Here is a 23,301-nt window from a genome sequence, read left to right as displayed (position 1 = left end):
TGGTGGTGGAAGGTTCTAGGTAGAGAAAATCTAGACAATGACTGGACATAATGGGCAAATGCCTACCTTTTGGAAATACAAACTCCACAGGGAACAATTTCCACAGGGAAGTTACATTAACTGAAGGCTGTCTTAGGACAAGGCTGAATAAAGTAAATATTTCAACACCATATGTTCAGCTTTGGCAGGAGATGTAGGTGGGAAGGGAATCTCAATGTTGGAGAATGCCCATATCACACCCCAGCTGGCTATGTAATCATGAAATAAGGAGAAACACATAAATATTTGGTTAAAACACCTTTAATGATAGAGGGAAAGACACTAATATCTCCCCTGTCTGTTCTTGACATTTTACTAGGTTAGGAAGCTCTGGAGCCTACAGCTTGAGGAGAAGCCATCGTTCAAGTCAGTCAATAGCAAAATCCTCACTCTCTCCTCCTCAGAACTCCTGTTCCAAATGATCCTATGTTAAGAGTAAATACTACATCTCATTACAAGACAGAGAGGCAGGGAGGATGCCACCTGGAGCTGGTCTCCCAAAGTCTGGGACTCTAAGAACCAGACAATGACAAAGACACAGGCCCCAGCCTACAGATAGGCAAAATGGGGAGGATAGGGGTCTTGAAAGAGGAAGATAAGGAAAATACAAGGGGCCAGGGAATAAAGGAGGGAGTTATCTAAAACTAGAAGCATACTAGTGCTAGGAAATCCCCCATGATCCCTGGAACACCTCTGCACACTATGTCACTATTAGCCCAAAAGAATATTAACGAGAATGTCCACATTCACAATAATTTGAGGCCCTTTCCCTTACATCATGCCCCTTTCTTAGTCACATAGGTACCAGCAAGCCCTATGTTTTAGCAACATTCCATAACTCTCTCATCATTACTTCATCGACCATGCTGACCAACAATGCTCCTTAAAGATATGAACTTCACATTTCCCAGATATCTCCTGGGAGACCTCTTGGCAAGAAATCAGCTTGTTTCCCGACTTTGAGAGGCCATGATGAATGAGAAGCTGGAGAGGTCTCGGCACACTGACCAGCCAACACCTTTACTTTAATGTGACCATCAGGGGATTTACTGGGAAAATTTTCCTATGCCCTTCATTTCTCCATACTTCCTAGGGTTGGGTCACCAATTACTGGAGCATCTTCAGTACCGGCACCTTCTGGAGGAGGGGGAGGGGAAAGGAATATACAGTTTCCTACTTCTTGTCTATGATGGGCTTCTCAGGCACTGCCTTGGTTGCAGGAGGCTGAAATAGGAGGGGAGCTGTCTTCTCGTTGGCTTCCCTGGATCCCATTGTTGGAGGCACCTTCCCAGCCACAGTTCCTAGGCCAAACAGCACTGGTGGGGCCAGGCTCGGAGTGGTAGTGGAGGTGGAGCTGGAATTCCAGGGCTTCATGGGCAGGCCACTTGACAGGAATGCGACATACTGGTTCTAGAAAGATAGGGGACCCACACCCACCAGCTGAGCAGAAAAGTCACCCCAGAGGAGTGACACTGGGCCCTCAGAGACAGCTGCCAGCCCTTTGGGCTAGGCTGCAATTCCAAATGTAGGTGCTCAGGTGCACCTGCCAAAGGGAAAGGGAGAGGAAAGAGGAGGGGAAAGAAGGGTCACACCAGGGAAGCTGGAGAGGGTTCCTCTTGAGAAAGCTGCAGAGAATCTATTTTCCTCAGGTACAAAGAATGACGAGGTAAGAAAAATTCCTTAGGGGGCCATCCCCTTGTAAGCACAGTAATTTCCAAGCTCAGGGACTAGAGAAAAGCCACTAGGGACATATCATGTTAAGAACTTAGAGAAAAAGACAAAATCAGGGCTCATAAATCTGGGAGGTCCTTTTGTGAAGGTGTTTCTGCTCTGTGGGACAAAGAGCAGCAGGTACAGAAAAACAGGCTCATGGGATCGTGGGGTCATCTTTTCGGGGAAAGGGAGAGAGCCCTGTGGAGGTGATGGAAGGTGAACAGCCAGGGACTAAAGAAAGAGCAGCAATATTCTGAGGGCCATGGGGGGCAAAGGGCTGTACCTGGTGGTGTGCCAGTAGCATATGCTTCTTGAGGGTAGCCCGCTCAAGAAAGCCCTGCCTGCAGAAAACACAAGTGAAGAGCGGCCCCTCCTTGGGGTGGGTCTTCTGATGCTCCTCCAGAGCTGCCTGGGAGGGAAAGGCCAGGCCACACACTTCGCAGGCCTTTCTGCTGCTGCTCTCTCCTGGCTCCTTTCTCATTGCCTCCTGCAGGCTCAGCTCCTCTACCAAGGTTACGCTGGTGCCTTCCCCTTCTGGGGTGAGTGCTGATGCTGGGCTTGAGCTTCTCTCCGGTTTGCCCCCCTCTTCCTTGCCTCCTAAAGCATCACTGCTTCCCTGCTCCATTGGCTGAGGCTGATCCAGGCTCTCAGGTGGTGGTAGTGGTGGTGGCAAAGAAGACTGCTGAGTAGCTTTCTCATTACTGTCCATCTCCTTCCCAGCTGTGACTGCTGCCGCCACTGTCCCCACCTCCTCCTCTGCCCCAGATGCCTCTTCTGAATCACCTCTCACTGATATTGCCTTCTCACCTCCACTCTCTGAGCCTCTCCCTGCCAGGGAATCTTCATCAGTCACATCTTCCTCTTCTTCCTCATCCTCTTCTTCCTCCTCCTCAGACAACTCCTCTTCTGGTGATGGCTGCTGGGACTGCTGCTGGGGGAAACTCCCTGCCCCGGAGACTGTAGATTGCTCGGAGCCATTCTCTTGAGCAGCTCCTCCACCTTCAGGGAGTGCGGTACCACCATTGGGGATCTGGCCCCCCAGGTGCATCCGGACATGCTGCTGCAGAGTGACAGCATTGGTGAACTTCTTCTGGCAGATGGGGCAGGAGTTCTGTGCCCGGGCAGCTGGACTGGCCTTGTGGCCCACGAAATGTGCACGCAGATTACCCCTGGTGGAGAAGGCTCTGCCACACACTTTGCATTTGAACGGCCTCTCACCTCCATGTTGGCCATAATGAAGGCGTAGGGCCCGAGGACAGCTAAGCACCCGGAGACAGATGACACACTGGTTAGGTCCAGAAGAGGCTGAGGATGAAGCTGCAGGGGCAGAGGTGGTGGGGGCTCCTGAGGCAGTTGAGGTCACTGCCACAGCTCCTTGCCGGTCAATCTTTTCTACCAGTTGCTGCAGCTTTGATGTCTCAGAGGGTGAGGCCCCCAAGGGCTCTAGCACATAGGGGAAGGGGAAGCTGCCAGTGGACTTGAAGTGGTTGGTAAGCAGTGCCCAGCTCGGTAGTGAAGTCACCAACTTACTTAGCTGCATGCGAGTTGCTGTGCTACTTTCTGCCACTCCACTGATGGCTGAGCCCTCACTCCCTGGGGGGGTGTTTTCATCAGCTTTATTCTTGGGTTCCACTGCTTTCATGAGCACAAACTTATTGAAAGCCGGGAGTCCTGGAGCTGTGGCTGTGCCTGCACTGGTGGAGAGCAGAGTCAGGCTCTCTGTGGCACTGAGTGCTGTGGTGGAGGCCACCAGAGGCTTGCGCTCAACACCTCCACCTGGAGTGGCTGCCTCCTCCTCGGCCTTCTCTGGTGGCACGGACATACCATAAGGCAAGCCACTGCTGGTAATGACGTAGTCTAGGTGCTCTGGTACTGGGTGTGGGTTCATCTGCACATGTGGGTACTTCTCACGATGCCGGTGGAAATGCACTTTGAGGTTGCCACGGGTGGTAAAGCGGTTTCCACAGACATTGCACTTATAGGGCCTCTCACCCGTGTGGGAACGAAGGTGGATCTGCAGGGCACTGTCACTGCCAAATACTTTGGCACAGAAGCGGCATTTGTGCCTTCCACCAGGCTTCTCCAAGGGACCCATCACTTCTCCATAGCTCAGCTCACCACTTCCATTCTTTGGCTTTAGGAGTCCTGGGGAGGCAGTGGCCTCGAGGCCTCGGGCTGCCCCAAGACACTGTGCTGCCAGTAGTCCCGTGGTGCTTGGGAATGCCAGATGAGGCGAGGCAATCAGCTGATCTGTGCTGCCTGGCAAGGCTGGGGAAGGGGCAGGGGTAGGTTTGTGGCTTCGCCCAACCCCTCCAGCAGAGAAAGGATGCTGTGACCCCAGTGGGTGGTAAAGGTGGAAGAAGGCCTGCTTGGGCGTTTCTGCCCCTGAAGAGGAAGAGGAGGAGGAGGAGGAGGAAGATGCCAGTGTCTTGCTGGTTTGGACAGGCTTGATGGGGCTGAAGAGGGGTAGTAGGGGCTTGGTGGAAGAGGCAGTCCCTGTCCCAGGTAGCTCTGAGGGACTGGCAGGGGCACCCACTGTCTGGCCTAAGGAGCCAAGCAACAGCACCTGCCTGCAGATTTGCTCAGTCATCTGCATCTGATGGATCTGCCGCTGCTGCAGCACCCGTAGCTCTTCCAAGATCAGGGGGATGTTCAAGTGGCCACTGCCTACACCTGGGGGCGGAGGGGGTGGTGGAGGAGGGGGGGGTGCAGGGGTCGATTCTGGAGGTAATGGGGTTGCTCCCAGCTTGGGACTGGCCAAGATCAGGCCCCCACCTCCCCCAGCCGCTGTACCTGTGGCAGCGACCAGGAAATGCCCCGAAGACTCCTCTCCTCTCCTCTCTGGGCCCCAGGTGGGATCCGTGGGCACGGAGGACCCAGAATCTGGGGGGTTGCTATGCTCTGTGTCCATGACCTGAGGATTATTGTGACCCTCAGGCCGGGGTTCAGAGGAGGCTGAAGAGTTGTTGGGGTTCTCCTGGCCCCCAATTATCACCATTACAGGAGGGTCAGTAGAACATGCATTCTGGTGGGCGAGGAATTCAGTTGGGTCAGTGAATTGTGCGCAGCACTTGGCACAGACTTGGGGGTGATCTTCCTCGCTAGCATCACCTGGGGAGAAGACAAGGAGAGAGAGCGTGGGTGGCGCAGTTGGGTTGGGTATACCGAGGCTCTAATTAACAAGGAGCCCAGTAACCGCTAGTTGGGGGTGGGGAGATGAGCTCACCATCAGGCCGTGCAGAAGTCTAAAGCTCAGGCCGGAACAGTGTGGACAGGAGACAAGCCGGCATGGGGCAGGGGTGAGGGGGAGGGAGGCGGGAGGAGGGGAGGGGGGCAAGAGCATGCTACTCCCCTCCTCAGCCACCCTCCCTTCCCAAGGCCACAAGCGAGTTCACGGAATAGGTGTGAGGACAGGGGCCTACGCAGAGAATCAAGCATTTTCTCCCGCCCACCGAAAGTCTTCGCCGCCCCTGCGCATCCCCCTCCGCCCCCACCCCTGCCCAGCCCGACCCTACCGCACCTCCGAGCTCTGCCGGCTCCCCGCAGGGCACCCCGAGACGAGAGCTCCTCCCGGATTCGTGCGCCATGGTTGTGGGGAAAGTGGAGGGTCAGGTGGGGTGGGAGACAATGGATATTGGGATTGAGGGAGGCGGCGGTGGCCGCTGGGTCTGCGGCAGCCTCTGCACCCAGCTGCCCAGACTGCGGAGATGGAGATCGGCAGCGGCGGGGGCAGGGAGCAGAGGCGGAGGGGGAGGGGAGCGAGGAGGCGGGGAGGAGCTGGAGCGAGAAAGCGGGGAGAGGGGAGATCTGGGAGGAGCTGATGAGGAGGGGAGTTTATGGGGAGGAGCTGCTGGGGAGGGAGGCGGGAGCTAGAGGAGGCGGGAGAAGGGAGCGCTAGCTGGGGCGTGGGGGCGGGAGCCCAGAGCTCGGGAGAGTTTCCGGAGGCGCAGTGACAGGTGCTGTGAAGCACTGCGGGGGTCCACCTTTCCCCTTCCCTGGCCAGCTCCCCCCATCTGCAGATGCCGTTGCCCAGGCCTTCCCTCCTCCTCCCGCCCTCCCCTCCTAAGCTCTAGGGGCACAGTGGGAAACGTAGCCCTGCTCAATGGAGCAAGGCGATAGGCTTCTCTTATTTTTCTTTGGATAAAGGATCCGCTGAGCTTGGAAAACGTGGATTCCAGAGAGGGTCGTCTGATCTCCTCAGAGGTCTGAGGGCCAGAAGAAGAGGAGGAGCTCAGAACATGCACTCCTCACCAGCACACACACCCCAAAATATTCCAAGTTTTGTCCCGTCTTTCTCACTTCCATTCCCACCCTACCCCCATCCCTCTCCACAAAAGAAGTTTCTCAGGGTGGGCGGCTGCAAGGTAGAATTTCCAACGAAGTCATTTCAGGACTCTCTGCGGAACACTAAGCCCCTTCACTCCCCGCCCCTCCTCCCCCAGAATAATAGCTGAATGCAGGCCACTCCGCAGATTGCTCAGCCTACACAACACCTAATTTATAGAGTCCATGCTTATTTAATAAGCCATCTCCTACATAGTACCCTCTTTTCTACCCTCTTCCTCCTCTATTCTCCTGCAACATTCCTCACACTGTCACTATTAAAGACAGTGGGTTTGGGGAGACGCTAGCCTGCAAAGGCGTACGGAGGCCCACCCAGCTCTAACCTGGGGGGGAGGGGAGCCTCTTGAAACAATGCGGTAGGAGCTACCAGGCGCGCTCAGTGTCTAAAGCCCTTTCAGGCCCAGCCTGGTTTGAATGCTTAGAAATAGCTAACACCTGCTCACCATCACAGAGGCAGCCTCCTATTCAGACAGGATAAGTAAGAATAAAATGCCTCCTGGACCAGGTATTCTGGCATTCTCCTTTTTACCTTGAAATTAGTCTTAAAGCGCTTCCCACTTCCTAAAATACTTTCTCTTACATGCAGGAAGTGACCACAAGTCCTTGGTTTTGTGGTTTCCCTGGGCATCAGTAAACCTAAATTGTTCTAATCCCAGTTCTCTTCTTGCCTCGCTGATAAATTGAGACATGGTGGTCAGACACACCATGTTATACCACCGTTTCCCTCTTCATAAAGTGGTAATATTGCAGCTGCAGTATCTTACTCAGAAAAATCTTGTGGGGACAAAAAATTGAAAAATTTGACAATATTAATGTGTAAACCAGGTATGGTGGTGCACACTTGTAGTCCCAGCTACTTGGGAGGCTGAGGCAGGAGAATTGCTTTAGTCCAGGAGTTTGAGGCTGCAGTGAGCTATGATCACACCTGTGAATAACCACTGCCCTCCAGCTTCCACAACATAGTGAGGCCCCATTACTTAAAAAAAAAAAAAAAAAAAAAAAAGCTGGGTACAGTGGCTCACTGTAATTCCAGCATTTTGGGAGGCCAAGGCGGGCAGATCACGAGGTCAGGAGTTCCAGACCAGCCTGGCCAATATGGTGAAACCCCATCTCTACTAAAAATACAAAAATTAGCTGGGCATGGTGGTACGCACCTGTAATCCCAGCTACTGGGGTGGCCGAGCCAGGAGAATGGCTTGACCCCAGGAGGCAGAGGTTGCAGGGATCTGAGATCGTGCCATTGCATTCCAGCCTGGGCAACAAGAACGAAACTCCATCTCCCGGTTTTATTGGAAACTCTCCAATAAAATGAGGGTACTGCCATAAAAAGGAAGGAAATTCTGATACATGCTACAACATGAATGAACTTTGAAAACTTGAAACTTCAGCTGGAGGCTGAGGTGGGAGGATCACTTGAGCTCAAGGGTTTGAGACTCCATCTCAAAATCTCAAAAAAAAAAAAAAAAAAAGAAAGAAAAAAGAAAAAGAAAAGAAAGAAAGAAAGAAAAAACAAAGAAAGAAAAGAAAGTTTAGGCACAGTGGTTAGCTCATGCCTATAATCCTAGCACTTTTGGAGACCAAGGCAGGAGGATCACTTGAGGCCAGGAATTTGAGACCAGCCTGTATAACATAGTGAGACCCCCATCTCTGCAAAATCAACCAACCAACCAACCAAACTTAAAACCAACCAAACAAACAAAAAAAAAAAGTCTAAAAAAATTGATAGGTACATGTGAGATTTTTAAAGTTTGGGGAGTCCTGAATTTTATCAACTAGAGAATTTACATTGTCAGTAGCAAAATAATCGAAGTAGCCTTAAATACACATATACTAAAAGTAGATCTGTTTTCCATGTTGTTTGCTAATCTTATTAATTTCTGAGGTAAGATATTGGCTAATATCAGTGGCATATTTCAAAGGTAGGAAGTCTTTTTTTGCAGGGGGTCCGGGAGCTGAAACAACCTATTTAAAATATTAGTAACATCCACTTTACTTGTCTTTTTTTTTTTTTTTTTTTTTTTTTTTTTGAGACGGAGTCTCGCTCTGTAGCCCAGGCTGGAGTGCAGTGGCCGGATCTCAGCTCACTGCAAGCTCCGCTTCCCGGGTTCACGCCATTCTCCGGCCTCAGCCTCCCGAGTAGCTGGGACTACAGGCGCTGCCACCTCGCCCGGCTATTTTCTGTATTTCTTAGTAGAGACGGGGTTTCACCGTGTTAGCCAGGATGGTCTCGATCTCCTGACCTCGTGATCCTCCCGTCTCGGCCTCCCAAAGTGCTGGGATTACAGGCTTGAGCCACCGCGCCCGGCCCACTTTACTTTTCAACATAAATTTTGCCTGTGTTTTTAAACTTAAAACATTTTACTGGCCGGGTGCGGCGGCTCACGCCTGTAATCCCAGCACTTTGGGAGGCCGAGGCGGGCGGATCGCGAGGTCAGGAGATCCAGACCATCCTGGCGAACACGGTGAAACCCCGTCTCTACTAAAAATACAAAAAAATTAGCCGGGCGTGGTGGCGGGCCCCTCTAGTCCCAGCTACTTGGGAGGCTGAGGCAGGAGAGTGGCGTAAACCCGGGAGGCGGAGCTTGCAGTGAGCCGAGATCGCGCCACTGCACTCCAGCCTGGGCGACAGAGCGAGACTCCGTCTCAAAAAAATTTTACTGAATTATGTTTTGAAACTTCAGATAATAAAGCTCTTAGCATTGTGAGTCATACTTCTGAAATGGATGGGTTCTGTGCTTCCAGGCCTGGTCTTACAAATGAGGGAGAGGGGATTCTATTTCCGTTTATGGCAAGTCACAGTTTTGTGCAATGCGGTTTATTTTTACGGATAAGGAAATTGAAGCTTGGAGAGGTTAAGTGACTTTTCCAAGTTCACACAGTAATTCAGTGAAGCAAACATTCAGAATTTTGACTCCTTTCCAATGCTTTCTCAAGCACATCAACATTGTATGGCTTCCCTAATGCTAGAGAAAGGGCCCTGTGTGGCTTCTACCTGCCATTTGCTCCCTGGCCTTAGTCAGGGAGAGGGAATCAGATGGAGGCTTTCTACTGAGCATTTGTTAATTAGCATTGAACATTTGATATCCAGTTGCTGTTTTGTCAAGTCTTCTGACAAGAAAAGAAATCCTTTTCTTTTCATCTTCTCCTGGGAAACACTGTCCCCTTTCTTGCTCTTTAATGAAATGTGCTTTCTGATGCGTAATTTGATCTAAGCTCTTCTTTAAGGTAAATTTAGTCCCTGGTGAAAGGTGACTGGATCAACAGCCACCTGTAAGAGGAACCCTCCATTTCTCAGTGCTTTGCACTCACTGCCTATCCTGAAAAGGGGGGCAGGATTCTTACACAAACATGAATGAAGTCACAAATGCAGGAATAAACTAAACTGGTAATGGTGTCCCTAGATAGCAGATAAGGTGAGGTAAGCTATCTCCGGTCAAATGCAAAGTCGGGGGTGGGACTAAGACCTGGAAAAGCTTGTTTAAACTTATAGACAGCTGAAATGACAAAGAAAAGGGAAACCAGGTGGCTTCCCCTCTAAACCTAGTGTCCCATCAAATTGCTGCTTTAGGCTTCAGAGAGAACTGTTGGGGAGAACCAAGAGAAAAATAGGTGGGTCGTATGTAGCAGGGTGATACGTTTGAACAGTGGTTTTCAAATTTTGCTGCCCATTAGGATTACCAGAAAAGAGTTTTAAAATTTTTATGTTTAGGTGCAGTGGCCTGTTCCTTGGAGGCTGAGGTGGGAGGATCACTTGAGCTCAAAGGTTTGAGACTCCATCTCAAAATCTCAAAAAAAAAAAAAAAAAAAAAAAAAAAAAGAAAGAAAGAAAGAAAGAAAGAAAGAAAGAAAGAAAGAAAGAAAGAAAGAAAAGAAAGTTTAGGCACAGTGGGTAGCTCATGCCTATAATCCTAGCACTTTTGGAGGCTAAGGCGGGAGGATCACTTGAGGCCAGGAATTTGAGACCAGCCTGCATAATATAGTGAGACCCCCATCTCTGCAAAATCAACCAACCAACCAACCAACCAAACTTAAAAAAAATCCCTATGTCCAGGCCACATCCCAGGCTAATTAATTCATAATCCCCGAGGATAGGATCCAGGCATTAGTTTATAAAGCTCCTCAGGTGATTCCAATGAGAAGACAAAGACGGTGACACAATGATGAGACCCCATGGAGGACTGCCCTTTCCATCACACCCTCCACCCTGCTCCTCACAAATCTTACCTGAGCTAAACTTGGCCACAACTGGGACATAGACAAAATGAACTCTCAGTGCTAAACCTTCCCATCAGTTTCCCTCCCTACAGTGCCCACAACCACACATTAGCTTCCTTGTATCCTTTCCCAGTGAAAAATCTGCTTCCATGAATAGAATTTGATATAATTTACACCTTACTGTAAGTTTAAGTGACTGCATTTCTTTCCCAGATACGAGTATCTTGAAGCGAATTTTTTCTTTTTTAATTGATATTTGAGCCATATTTCTAATTGTAAGGTGAAAGGCTTTGTTCTACAGAGTTCAAGCATCATCTACCCATTAAGGAAACAAAGCACACTACGTAAGCACCTGCGTAACCTAACTTACTTGTTTTTTTTTTTTTGTTTTTTGGAGATGGTTTCACTCTGTCGCCCAGGCTGGAGTGCAGTGGCACAATCATAGCTCACTGAAGACTCTACCTCCCAGGCTTAGGGGATCCTCCCACCTCAGCTTCCTGAGTAGCTGAGACTACAGGCATGCACAATCATGCTGAGCTAATTAAAATTTTTTTTTCTGTAGAGATGAGGTTTCACTATGTTGCCCAGGCTGTCTGGAATACCTGGGCTCAAGGGATCCTCCTGCCTTGTCCCCACAAAGTGCTGGGAGTACAGATGTAAGCCACTGCATCTGGCCCACTTACTTATTATTGACACTGAACAATGCTAAATGGTAGCTTCCATAATTATGAATTGATTCTGTAACTATTGCTACTGACTACTTCTTAGTGAAATATCTCATCTCCTTACTCCTCTCTCCTAAATGTAGACACTTAATAATCCTTAGAAACCCAGACCTACTGATGTAACTACAGCCTGTGTAACACACTAGACTAACAGGCACAATGATTGGTACACCTGGTGCTAAGTGAGAAAAATATATTTGATTACAGAATAGGAGTATCTTAGATCAAACATAAGAATGCTATTTTAATGAAAATTTCTTTGACATCAAAGGACTCAACACTTAACGTGGAATTCATACCATTTTGGAGCTGGGACTTTAGAGATCTGACACTCTCATTGTCATTTGTGCACAGGGAGTCAGACCTGAGTTAAAGTCCCAGCTCTAGAACATTCTAATCTTTGTGATCTTGGGAAAATGTCTTAATCTCTCCCAGAGTTTGATTTCTCTCTCTCTTTTTTTCTTTTTGAGACGGAGTCTCTCTCTGTCATCCAGGCTGGAGTACAATGGTGCGATCTCGGCTCACTGCAATCTCTGTCTCCTGGGTTCAAGAGATTCTCCTGCCTCAGCCTCCCAAGTAGCTGGGATTACAGGTGTGCGCCACCACACCCAGCTAAGTTTTGTAGTTTTAGTAGAGACGAGGTTTCACCTTGTTGGCCAGGCTTGTCTTGAACTCCTCACCTCAAGTGATCTGCCCTCCTCAGCCTCCCAAGGTGCTGGGATTACAGGCGTGAGCTAGCTGCTGTGCCCGGCTGATTTATCTTCCTTAAAATGAAGGTACTGCCGCGCCGGCCGCGGTGGCTCAAGCCTGTAATCCCAGTTCCTTGGGAAGCCGAGGTGAGTGGATCACAGGGTCAGGAGATCGAGACCCTCCTGGCCAACATGGTGAAACCCCATCTCTACTAAAAAAAAAAAAAAAAAAAAAATACAAAAAAGTAGCCGGGCGTGGTGGCGGGCGCCTGTAGTCCCAGCTACTGGGAAGGCTGAAGCAGGAGAATGGCGTGAACCCGGGAAGTGGAGCTTATAGTGAGCTGAGATCGCGCTATTGCACTCCAGCCTGGGCGACAGAGCGAGACTCTGTCTCAAAAAATAAATAAATAAATAAATAAAATAAAATGAGGGCACTGCCATAAAAAGGAAGGAAATTCTGATACATGCTACAACATGAATGAACATGCTTTCAGACAAATTTGATTTTAATTGAGAAAAAAAGAAAACATACTAAGTGCAATAAAGCAGATGCAAAAAAGACAAATATTGTATGATTCCATTAGTATGAGGTACCCAAATATTATATGAGTCCATTAATATGAAATTTGGCGAGTTCATACAGACAGAAAGCAGAATAGAGGCTAATAGGGGCTGAGGGAATGGGAGAATGGGGATTTATTATTATTATTATTATTTTTATTTTTTGAGATGGAGTCTCACTTTGTCGCCCAGGCTGGAGTGCAGTGGCGCAATCTCGGCTCACTGCAAGCTCCGCCTCCCGGGTTCACGCCATTCTCCTGCCTCAGCCTCCTGAGTAGCTGGGACTACAGGCGCGCACCACCACGCCCAGCTAATTTTTTGTATTTTTAGTAGAGATGGGGTTTCACTGTGTTAGCCAGGATGGTCTCGATCTCCTGACCTCGTGATCCGCCCGCCTCAGCCTCCCAAAGTGCTGGGATTACAGGCGTGAGCCACCACGCCTGGCGGGGATTTATTATTTAATGGTTATGGAGTTTCTGTTTGATGATGAAAAAGTTATTGAAACATTGGTAATGGTTACATAACATAGTGAACGTACTTAATGCCAGTGAATTGTACACTTAAAAAATGGTTGAAATGGTAAATTTTATTACACATATTTTACTACAATAAAAAAATTTTAGCTGGGTGTGGTGGCATGCACCTGTAATCCCAGCTGCTCAGGAGGCTGAGGCAGGAGAATCTCTTGAACCCTGGAGGTGGAGGTTTCAGTGAGCTGAGATGTGCCACTGCACTCCAGCCTGGGCAACAGAGTAAGACTTGGTCTCAAAAAAAAAAAAAAAACCTTTTTTGCAATAATAAGGGAGCTGGGAGGAAAAAGAGGAAATGCAAAAAGGGCCTAGTACAGTATCTGAATGCTCTACAAATATTAGCCATGAGTGTTAGTTATTATTTGAATGTCAAAAGCTGAATGAAGCCCTGGGATAAGAAAGGTCACATGTGCCCAAGATCACATAGCTTCAAGGTCTACACTAGATTGAAAACCAAGTTTTCTGTTTTCTTATCTAGTGCTCTGTAACACCAGGCCTGAGATACTCTCTATTCCAAAATGTGTTTTTTTCTGATTTGGGAATACCTAGGGTTGGGTGGCCCAGAGATCAATAACCTGAGAGATGAGGCTCTCTACTTCCAAATGTAAACAGAGCCCCCAAAACTCTACCTTTGCCTTCTTTCCCCTCTTGCTGTTCTTGCTGTCTGCCAACTTCCATCTAAAGTACTCCCCTCTCTCCCTCTAGATCTGTTTGGCTGCTGTCCTGGTTTCTCCTTCTCACTAAATATCTGGGTTTCTGATCGTTTCCTTTATTTCCCAGATGTACTGGTTTGCATTTTTCCCCCAGTCACATCCCTTATGTTCTCTAATCCAGATTTCTAGACTCTGTAGGGGAGAGAGAAGGTTTTTTTTCCCCCCTCTCTAGAGTTTTTAAGTAAATAGAGTATTTCCTGCCTATCACTTATATGAAATAACTATTCTGTTAAGTTTTGATGTTCTAGTCAGGGAAGCTGAGCAAAAACGGCTGGAAAACAGATTTTTCAGACTGTTTCTTGGTGATGTCTTAGGTCACTGTAGAATTTTGGCTTTTAGAATATGTAACAAAGGCTCAGCATTTGCTTGTTGTATATGGCACATATTGCTTAAAAGAAGGCAAAAGACTCCTGGAAACATTACTGGCACCCTAGACTACTAAATAAATGTCTTCTGATACTCATGATAATATCCGTCATTTCACAGGTGCACCAAAGGATACAGTGTACCCCTAAATAAAAGCCCTTCCTACCTAACTGTGGGGCATGCTGTGGGGTAGAAGGAAGTCAGATGTGTGAAGGTCACATAAGTGAATAGAAACCCTGTCTATAAAAAATTAGGGAAAAGGAGAGCTCTCATTCTATTTTGCAGAATGGATGCTGCCCCATTCATGATTAAGGAAATGTATTAATTTAAAAGAAAAGCAGAAAATGTGAAATTTACATATTGTAAGCTTGTAAGATCAAGGAGGAATTTCAGATACGATAAATAGAGCCACCTCATTTTGCAGATGAGGCCCAATGACATCCAGATCATAAGTAGCCTAGGATCGTTCACTCCAGGGGAATTCCGATGAGCTTTCTTAAGGTAGATCTCAACAGAGGGTACTACTGCTTCCTTGCTCCTTACATTTGTTTCTGCCTTTCAGAGCTCAAAGGCAAATTTTCATCAAAAATTTGTTGATGCCATTGGGTTTAAAGCTTTACTGTTTCTATGGGGATGACTTTGTAGCAGCATTACCATGCCTCCAAGTGGGAGCTATATCTTAAAGGGCTTGAAAATCCATTCAGGACAGCTGCTAAAGATAGTTTTTGACTCCCTCACAGAAGATTTTTCCTCAGCTATGGTATGGGGAATGGGTGAGCAGATGGGAGAAGTAGGAAGAAGAGGAGAGGATGCTTCTTGGGGGCTTGGAGGGGTGTTCAGCATAGTTCCACAATCAAACCAGCAGGAGAGCAGAACTGTGAGGCAACTCTGGGGAAGAGTTGAGGCTCTAGGGGAAGTCTCCTGTAGAGCACAAGTAGGAAACATCCGGCCTATAGCAGCATTAAGAAGGGCTAATGTGTCTCAGGAGGGAAGGATGCCATCGCCACAGAACCTCTAAATATGGGCACAGTAGGATCCCAGAAAAGCAGTGATTCGGGGAGGATGTGTTCTGCCCAAAACATAATATGTCTGTTAAGGTTATTTTGTAGCACATGGAGCACTGATCTGACCTCAAGCTTTTGTTTTTTAACAGGTGGAAAGGCAAGTTTAATCTATAATTTTAATCGCCACCAATACACTATCTTGGAGCTTTTCATGACACATGTCTCATAAAGAAATGCTGACATTTGCCAAGAGGTTCCTGAGTTTTGGTCATATTACAGCACTTGCAGGAAGTGCCACTGCATTCACATATAATGATAATAACAATATTCACACATACTAAGCACTTATTTATGCTAGGTACTTTACTACATGTATTAAGCACTTATTTATGCTAGGTACTTTACTACATGTGTTAAGCACTTATTTATGCTAGGTATTTTTCCAAGGGTTTTACACATATTAACTCATTTTGATTTTCACAACAACTTAATGAGGTAGCTAGTATACACATCTCCATTTTACAGATGAGGAAACTGAAGCATAGAGAGACAAAATAAACCAGTCAAGGTCACATAGCTAACCAAGTGGTGGAGCTGGGATTTGTCTAAAAGTCTGGTTTCAGAACCCTTGTGCTTAATCCTATACTATACTGTTGGGTGTATCAACTGTATGCTGAACAGTTGCCTCTCTGGAGCCAGGACTTCCAGACTTTCAGTCTGCACATACGGAGCCATACCACTGACAAGTATGTCCAAAACTTCTTTGATCCTAAGAATTACCTGGAGACTTGCAAAATATATAGATTCCCACACCCTGGCTCAGATGTACTCACAATCAGGCAAGTTTTTAAAACCCAGGTTTAGTGGAGTGAGCACCACCAGCCCTGAGCATTAGGAAATTTAAGTTTTTGTCCTGATTTTGCCTCTGTCTCTCAGACTCTGGGCAATTTCACTCTTCAGTTCCCTGCTTGCTCTACTGTCTGCCTGTCACTTAACGGAATGTTACAAGAATACATACAATTTTTTCCCCCTCATAAGGGACACCTGTTGCTTCAAAAACACGGTATCCTCATAAAATGATACGCGCGTAGTAACAGGTGTATTTTCTTGCACTGGTTTTTTTTTTTTTTTTTTTTTTTTTTTTTGCTTTGCTTTCCTTGAAGCACAAACCTAAGCCCCTCATCCAGACCTAGCCTTCAGCTCTCCTCCAGGTGACACACATACATACCCCAAACCAGGCTGCATTCTGACCGACATTAGCTCTCTCCCTCTGGGAGCTCTGATCGGCTCTCAGTTCAGCCCAACAATGAGAAACTTTTTTCTCATCTCCCTCAGGGGAGCCTTCACGTTTATCCAATTCATTCTCTTGCAACCCAACTCTCCAGAAAGAAAAGGGGGGAAAATCCCACCCCTAAGAGACGGTCTTCAGGTCTGAGGACGTTACTTAGCAACGGCACAAAGACCAGTGAGCCAAGGGAGACCTGAGGAGAAAACTCTTGGGTGGGGAGACAGAGCCAGTTTGAAAACTCCATTTCATCCAGAGAAAAACAAGGAAAACACAAACAGAATCAATCCCAAGTAACAAGCGGGGCTTCTCCCCAGCGCAGGTCATCTCTTTACTCCCTGCATCTCAACTCCTTTAAACCCCCAGTGACCAAGTCCGCCCCCGCCTGGTTTCGCCCATGGCCCGAGTGCCCTCCCCTTGCCCTGGCCTGACCCACACAGGCTTGGACTTAGGGGCCCCCCACCCCTCCCCAGGCACCCACCGTTCTCAGACGCGCTGGGACCTTCGCAGTCCGAGATTAACTGTTGGGGTTTCCGCTGCTTTCGCCGAGACATTCCCGGGTAGAGAGTTGGGAGAGGGAGGGGCAACGCTCACTTAGTCTTAACCGGGGTGACCTGGTCTCCTCTCCCCCTTGGGTCCGAAGCCAATTGATGCCTCTCCCCCAGCGCAAATCACTGTGAAGCAGAGATGTTCTCCTTTCCCAGAGACAGACAGACTCTCTCTCTCTCTCTGATTCTCTGTTCTTGACTCTCTCTCTCTTTCTCTCTCAATCTTTGCAAGTCTTTAAAGGGGAGACGCCCCCTTTTTTTCTTCAGCTTCTTCCCTACGCTTCTGCAGCTCCCATTGTAAAAGCAAAAATCCTAATCTTTCCGCACACTCTTTTCTTTTGTACTGCAGAGGAAAGGATTTAACCCTCTCCTCCCTGCAAGGGCTCTGGGTCTCTCCCTGTGCTGTCTGTTCAGAAACTGTCCCTGGCTTGTTTCTCTAACTCTTCTTCCAAGATCTTCACTGTGCTTTTTGGTTCTGTCATATTTCTATGCCCCTCTGATAATGTAGCTGCTTCTGGGGTATAAACTGAAATAAGAACCTTCTGATGTGTCCTGATTATGAGTAATATATGTATAGCTCTTTATAATTTATAGAATATTTTCATTTGTAATGTATTTTGAATATTATAACTCCAAGATGAACACAGTAGGCTTTCCTACTCCAACTTATAGTTGAGCCCCTTTATAGATGAATCAAAAGGCCCAGTGAGGTTAAGTAACCTCTCCAAAGTTGCACAGCTATGATGTATCAGACACAGGCCTGGAATCCAGGTGCATCTGACAGTAGCCTAACATTGTTTCCTCTATATCAGTAAAGACACAATATGCCACCAAACTGCTACCATGAAAAAAAAAAAAAAAAAAAGTGATTGATCTCAAGGAATCTCATTTAAAATAGCCATGGCTGGGCATGGTGGCTCACACCTGTAATCTCAGCACTTTGGGAGGCCAAGGTGGGCGAATCATGAGGTTAAGAGATGGAGACCACCCTGGCCAACATGGTGAAACTCCATCTCTACTAAAAACACAAAAATTAGGCTGGGTGCGGTGGCTCACGCTTGTAATCCCAGCACTTTGGGAGGCCAAGGCAGGCAGATCACCTAAGGTCAGGAGTTTGAGACCAGCCTGACCAACATGTCAAAACTCTGTCTCTACTAAAAATACGAAAATTAGCTGGGCATAGTGGTGGGTGCCTGTAATCCCAACTACTCCAGAGGCTGAGGCAGGAGAATCCCTTGAACCTGGGAGGCAGAGGTGGCAGTGAACTGAGATCACGCCATTGCACTCCAGCCTGGAGCGAGACTCCGTCTCAAAAAAAAGAATCCCTCCATCTCCACAATACATTGTTTGGCAACAACCAAGTATCTCCTGCTCAGCCTGCACACTGAGGGTGATTCATTTATTTTTCTTTAACTTCTGACTGTGATGTTCCTACCTGTATTTGAGTGCTACTGAGCTACTGCGCATAGAATATTCTGGATATGCCCTATCTTCTGGCAATAATGCCTGGGCCCCTTTATTTTAGTGTGATTTCTGTTTTACTCTTCTGGCTGAGATAGCATCTGAAACGCTATCAGTTGGAAAAGTGGGAAGTATTTTCCCCTTTTAGGGTTAGTAATGTAAATCTCTGATGGCTTTATCTGCAGAGAAAAGCAAAATAAAGCTCACTCACAGGTTTGGCTGCAAATTTGAAGGTTTATGCATTTCTTCCCTTACACGATTCCAGGCTAGTTTGGTAATACTAAGAAAGGAAAAGGGAGACAGCAGGTGGCAGGGGGTGCTGCTAGTAATAATTGAGGCAGGTATCCACATTACATCTGAAGAGTTTTGGAAAATGCTCTCATCTTTGCTTTGGAGTTCACTGAATCTCCATTATTTATCCAGTCCTTTGGTGTCAGGGCCCCGGGTGGTTTTCTCAAGTCTACCCTTGGAACTCTTGTGGCTGACATTATCTAATTCATCCTATTAACTTCCCTGTGGTAGACAGGTGTCATTATTTATCACTAGACCATTGTAGGAGAAATGGGGGTACTGAGCCTAGGAAAATTTCTAATTCCTCCATGGAATAGACTGAGTCCTGTCATCCTCTCACCCCACTGTTTCCATCATTTATTTCCTTCCAGGAAAGGAAAGGAGAGAAGGAACATAGCTTTCTGCTTCTCTCAGGAGTCTGAAATCTCCAAGGGAGCAGATTTCAGGGTCCACATTTGTCTTTTTTCCTGAATCTTGGCTATCTTCATCTTTTCCTATTTTTCCCCCTCCTTCTTGTGGGTCTTATTGTGAAAGGAAGGACTCTTTCCCCTCCTCTTCTTTCTTCCGCCCTCCCCAGTTTACCATTTTTTTTCCTTTTACCTCTCCACTGTGGCCTCTTGACCTCCCCACAGAGTTACAAAAGTAAAATCCTTGAAGAGATGCTGCTGTGGGAATGTTAATGAGCCTTCCCCACAAAGGGGCAAAGACTTTACTTCACTGAGTTGGAAAAAAGCCCCTTTGAAAAGGGGTTTCTGTGTGTGGTGAAGTGGAGAGGGGAGGGGAAGGAGAGGGATAGAGGGAAAAGAAGGGAGGGAAAGAAAAAGAGCAAGAGAATGAAAGGAGAGAGAGAAATAGAAGAGAGACACTCAAACTTCATACTAGAAGAGAATATTAAAAATAACAACACCACTTTCCTTTCTTCAATTTGTAATCTAATTTTTGGAAAATGTTCCTTGGTCTTTTGACCTTGTAAACTCAGGGCTTACATTCCCAAGAAGCTGAAGAGGCACTCGAGAGCATGGGAGATAATAAAAGATAGGAAAAAGGGACTTATCTTGGCACCCCACCCCCAGTTTCTTCCCATATACAGGAGCCAGAGCTAGAGAGGCTCTGGGGTGGTTGCGAGGGGTGTGTAATATTCTGGACTGGGGGAACTGGAGGTGAAGATGGGCTCTTTTTTTCTGGATTTGTGGTTCATTCTTATGATATTTTCTAATTTTATCAACATTTCTTATTTTGGCTTCCCTATTGGGTGTTGGTCTAATAATTTATCTATCTTCAGAAATAGTTTACAGCCCTGTTGAGGTGTCAAGGAGTCAGTTTTCAAGCCAGGCCACTTGAACATAATCTCTGTTTCCTTCATTTCTCTGCACAGGTTGCCTCTGGATTAGTTAAAATGAATGTTAAGGTGTCAAAATTAAATCCTTAAAAAAAAAAAAGATATGTTGTTGCTTTTTATTTTATTTTTTTACCCTCATCTTCTACGTGATAGTATCTTGTTGCTTTTTTTTTTTTTTTTCCTTTAGACAGAGTTTTGCTCTTGTTGCACAGGCTGGAGTGCAATGGAGAGATCTTGGCTCACTATAACCTTCGCATCTTGGGTTCAAGCAATTCTCCTGCCTCAGCTTCCCGAGTAGCTGGGATTACAGGCATCTGCCACCATGCCTGGCTAATTTTGTATTTTCAGTAGAGATGGGGTTTCTCCATGTTGGTCAGGCTGGTCTCGAACTCCTGACCTCAGGTGATCCGCCTGCCTTGCCTCCCAAAGTGCTGGGATTACAGGCGTGAGCCACTGCGCCCGGCTTTTGTTGCTTTTTAAAGAAAGCGGGGCCGGGTGCGGTAGCTCACACCTGTAATCCTAGCACTGTGGGAGGCCAAATCACGAGGTCAGGAGATGGAGACCATCCTGGCTAACATGGTGAAACCCCGTCTCTACTAAAAACACAAAAAATTGGCCAGGCACGATGGTTCACGTCTGTAATCCCAGCACTTTGGGAGGCCGAGGCGGGCGGATCATGAGATCAGGAGTTTGAGACCAGCCTGGCCAATATGGTGAAACCCCGTCTCTACTGAAAATGCAAAAATTAGCTAGGCGTGGTGGCCTGTGCCTGTAGTCCCAGCCACTCGGGAGGCTGAGGCAGAAGAATCGCTTGAACCCAGGAGGCGGAGGCTGCAGTGAGCCAAGATCACGCCACTGCACTCCAGCCTGGGTGACAGAGCAAGACTCTGTCTCAAAAAAAAAAAAAAAAAAAAAAAAGAAAAGAAAAGAAAAAAGAAAGCTGGCCAGGCGCAATGGCTTATGTCTATAATCCCAGCACTTTGGAAGGCTGAGGTGGGTGGATCACTTGAGTTTAGGAGTTCGAGACCAACCTGGGCAACATGGCAAAACTCTGTCACTACAAAAACATACCAAAAATTAGCCAGCTGTAGTGTCGCATGCCTGTAGTCCCAGCTACTCAGGAGGTTGAGGTGGGAGGATCACCTGAGCCCAGGAGGTCACGGCTTCCATGAGCTGTGATCAGTGATCAAGCCAGTATACTCCAGCCTGGGTGGAGTGAGAACCTGTCTCAGAAAATAAAATAGTAAAATAAAATTTAAAATGTTAGTCATTGTATTTGACTCTCAGAGTTTCCCACATGCTGTTTTGTGATATCAGCCCAACACCCCAGTTAAAGAAGCCAGGAGGCTGGGCGCGGTGGCTCACGCCTGTAATCCCAGCACTTTGGGAGGCCGAGGTGGGAGGATCACAAGGTCAGGAGATCAAGACCATCCTGGCTAACACGGTGAAACCCCATCTCTACTAAAAATAGAAAAATTAGCTGGGCGTGGTAGTGGGTGCCTGTAGTCCCAGCTACTCAAGAGGCTGAGGCGGAAGAATGGCGTGAACCTGGGAGACGGAGCTTGCAGTGAGCCCAGATTGCGCCACTGCACTCCAGCCTGGACGTCAAAGCGCGACTCCATCACAAAAAAAAAAAAAAAAAAAAAAAAAAAAAAAAAAAGGCAGGAACTGTGAGGAGGGTGATTGGAGTGACATCTCAGGAAGAGAAAGATGAGGAGCCAGTCAAGAATGCTTATTGCCAGAGCTCTCTACTCTCTTTTGGTCTAGTGACTCCCAGACACCACAATCACAAGGGGAATTTATGGAGAATTCACATTCCTGGGCTCCCCCACAGATTATTTAATCAGAATCTCTGGGAGGGAGGAACCTAAGATATTTAAACAAGCTCTTAAATGATTCCTTTGCAGAGTTAAGTTTGAAACAATTATGTTTAACTGGTTTTGGGTACCCATGAACCAAGCGCTGCCTGTGGACCAAATACATAATATGCTTCACAAATGTGTGTACTGCCTTTAGCCAAATGTTTTGATGTTAAGATGAATACACTTGGCCCGGCGCAGCGGCTCACGCTTGTAATCCCAGCACTTTGGGAGGCCAAGGCGGGTGGATCACGAGGTCAGAAGTTCAAGATCAGCCTGGCCAAGGTGGTAAAACCCCGTTTCTACTAAAAGTACAAAAATTAGCTGGGCGTGGTGGCGGGCGCCTGTAATCCCAGCTATTCAGGAGGCTGAGGCAGAGAACCTGGGAAGCAGAGGATGCAGTGAGCCAAGATCGCGCCACTGCACTCCAGCCTGGGCAACAGAGGGAGACTCCATCTAAAAAATGCTTCTGGGCTGGACGTGGTGGCTCATGCCTGTAATCCCAGGGCTTTTTTTGGAGGCCAAGACGGGCGGATCACCTGAGGCCAGGAGTTCGAGGCCAGTCTGGCCAACATGACGAAACCCTATCTCTACTAAAAATACAAAAAATTAGCTGAGCATGATGGCGGGCACCTGTAATCCCAGCAACTCAGGAGGCTGAGGCAGGAGAATCGCTTGAACCCGGGAGGCACAGGTCACAGTGAGCTGAGATCTCAACATTGCACTCCAGCCTGGGCAACAAGAGCAAAACTCTGCCTCAAAAAATAAAAATAAATAAATAAATAAATAATAAATAAATAAATAAATAAATAAATAATGCTTCTGGCCGGGTGCAGTGGCTCACACCTGTAATCCTAGCACTTTGGGAGGTGTAGATGGTGAGATGACCTGAGGTCAGGAGTTCGAGACCAGTCTGGCCAACATGGTGAAACTCCATCTCTACTAAAAATACGAAGATTAGCTGGGCGTGGTGGTGCATTCCTGTAATGCCAGCTACTAGGGAGGCTGAGGCAGGAGTATCACTTGAATCCAGGAGGCAGAGATTGCAGTGAACCGAGATTGCACCAGCAGTGAACCGAGATTGCACCAATGCACTCCAGCCTGGGCAACAGAGTGAGACTCTGTCTCAAAAAAAAAAAAAAAGAAAAAGAAAACAAAAGCTTCTAAGCTTCTAGGGGGTTTTTCCCTAAAAATAAAACGATAGTCATGAGGGAGTCTGGAAAACTTTTTGCCATTTCATTCAGTGCCTTTTCTCTCAGGAAAACACTCTGCTCTTATTCTTCTTTTTCTAGTCTGTTTTCAGAAATGGAGGTATTGTGGAGGCATTTTCTCTACCTTCTGAAGCGTTAGAATCCTATGATCTTATGACTTGATTTAATTGCAAGAGAACTGAACTAGGAATCTAGAAACACCTGTACTGTTTCGGTTGATAGCAATATTCATAGCTGCGGTGCATTCTGTGCACACTGCCCTTTGAACACATAATCTCATTAAATCTTTAAAATAATTTTGCAAAGGGAGCATTGTATAGTCCCCACCTCACACATGGAGAACACCCCAATTTACAAATAAGGAAACTGAGGCTTAGAGAGACAAAATAGCTTAATAGCGCAAGATCT

The 23,301-nt window shown here is 47.2% G+C and overlaps 1 protein-coding gene across 4 annotated transcripts; it reads right to left on the bottom strand.

The window, feature by feature from the left end:
* Positions 1-284: 284 nt before the first annotated feature.
* On the bottom strand, positions 285-17,050 carry SALL2 (spalt like transcription factor 2). 4 transcript variants are annotated; one of them, XM_050796493.1, is made up of 3 exons: positions 16,666-17,050; positions 2,036-4,863; positions 285-1,449 (listed from the first exon to the last, which is right to left on the bottom strand). In XM_050796493.1, exons 1-3 carry the CDS (start codon positions 16,736-16,738, stop codon positions 1,213-1,215), a joined length of 3,138 nt encoding a protein of 1,045 aa, XP_050652450.1. In that variant the 5' UTR covers positions 16,739-17,050; the 3' UTR covers positions 285-1,212. The 4 variants fall into 4 exon arrangements, with proteins under 4 accessions (XP_050652450.1, XP_050652451.1, XP_050652448.1 ...); XM_050796494.1 differs by lacking the exon at positions 16,666-17,050 and adding an exon at positions 5,273-5,729; XM_050796491.1 differs by having other exon boundaries at positions 285-4,863; positions 16,666-17,049.
* Positions 17,051-23,301: the final 6,251 nt, after the last annotated feature.

This window comes from Macaca thibetana, chromosome 7 (assembly GCF_024542745.1).
Source record: "Macaca thibetana thibetana isolate TM-01 chromosome 7, ASM2454274v1, whole genome shotgun sequence".
Classification (NCBI taxonomy): domain Eukaryota; kingdom Metazoa; phylum Chordata; class Mammalia; order Primates; family Cercopithecidae; genus Macaca; species Macaca thibetana.
Note: the sequence above shows the minus strand (reverse complement) of the source record. Positions and strands in the feature narration are given on the sequence as shown.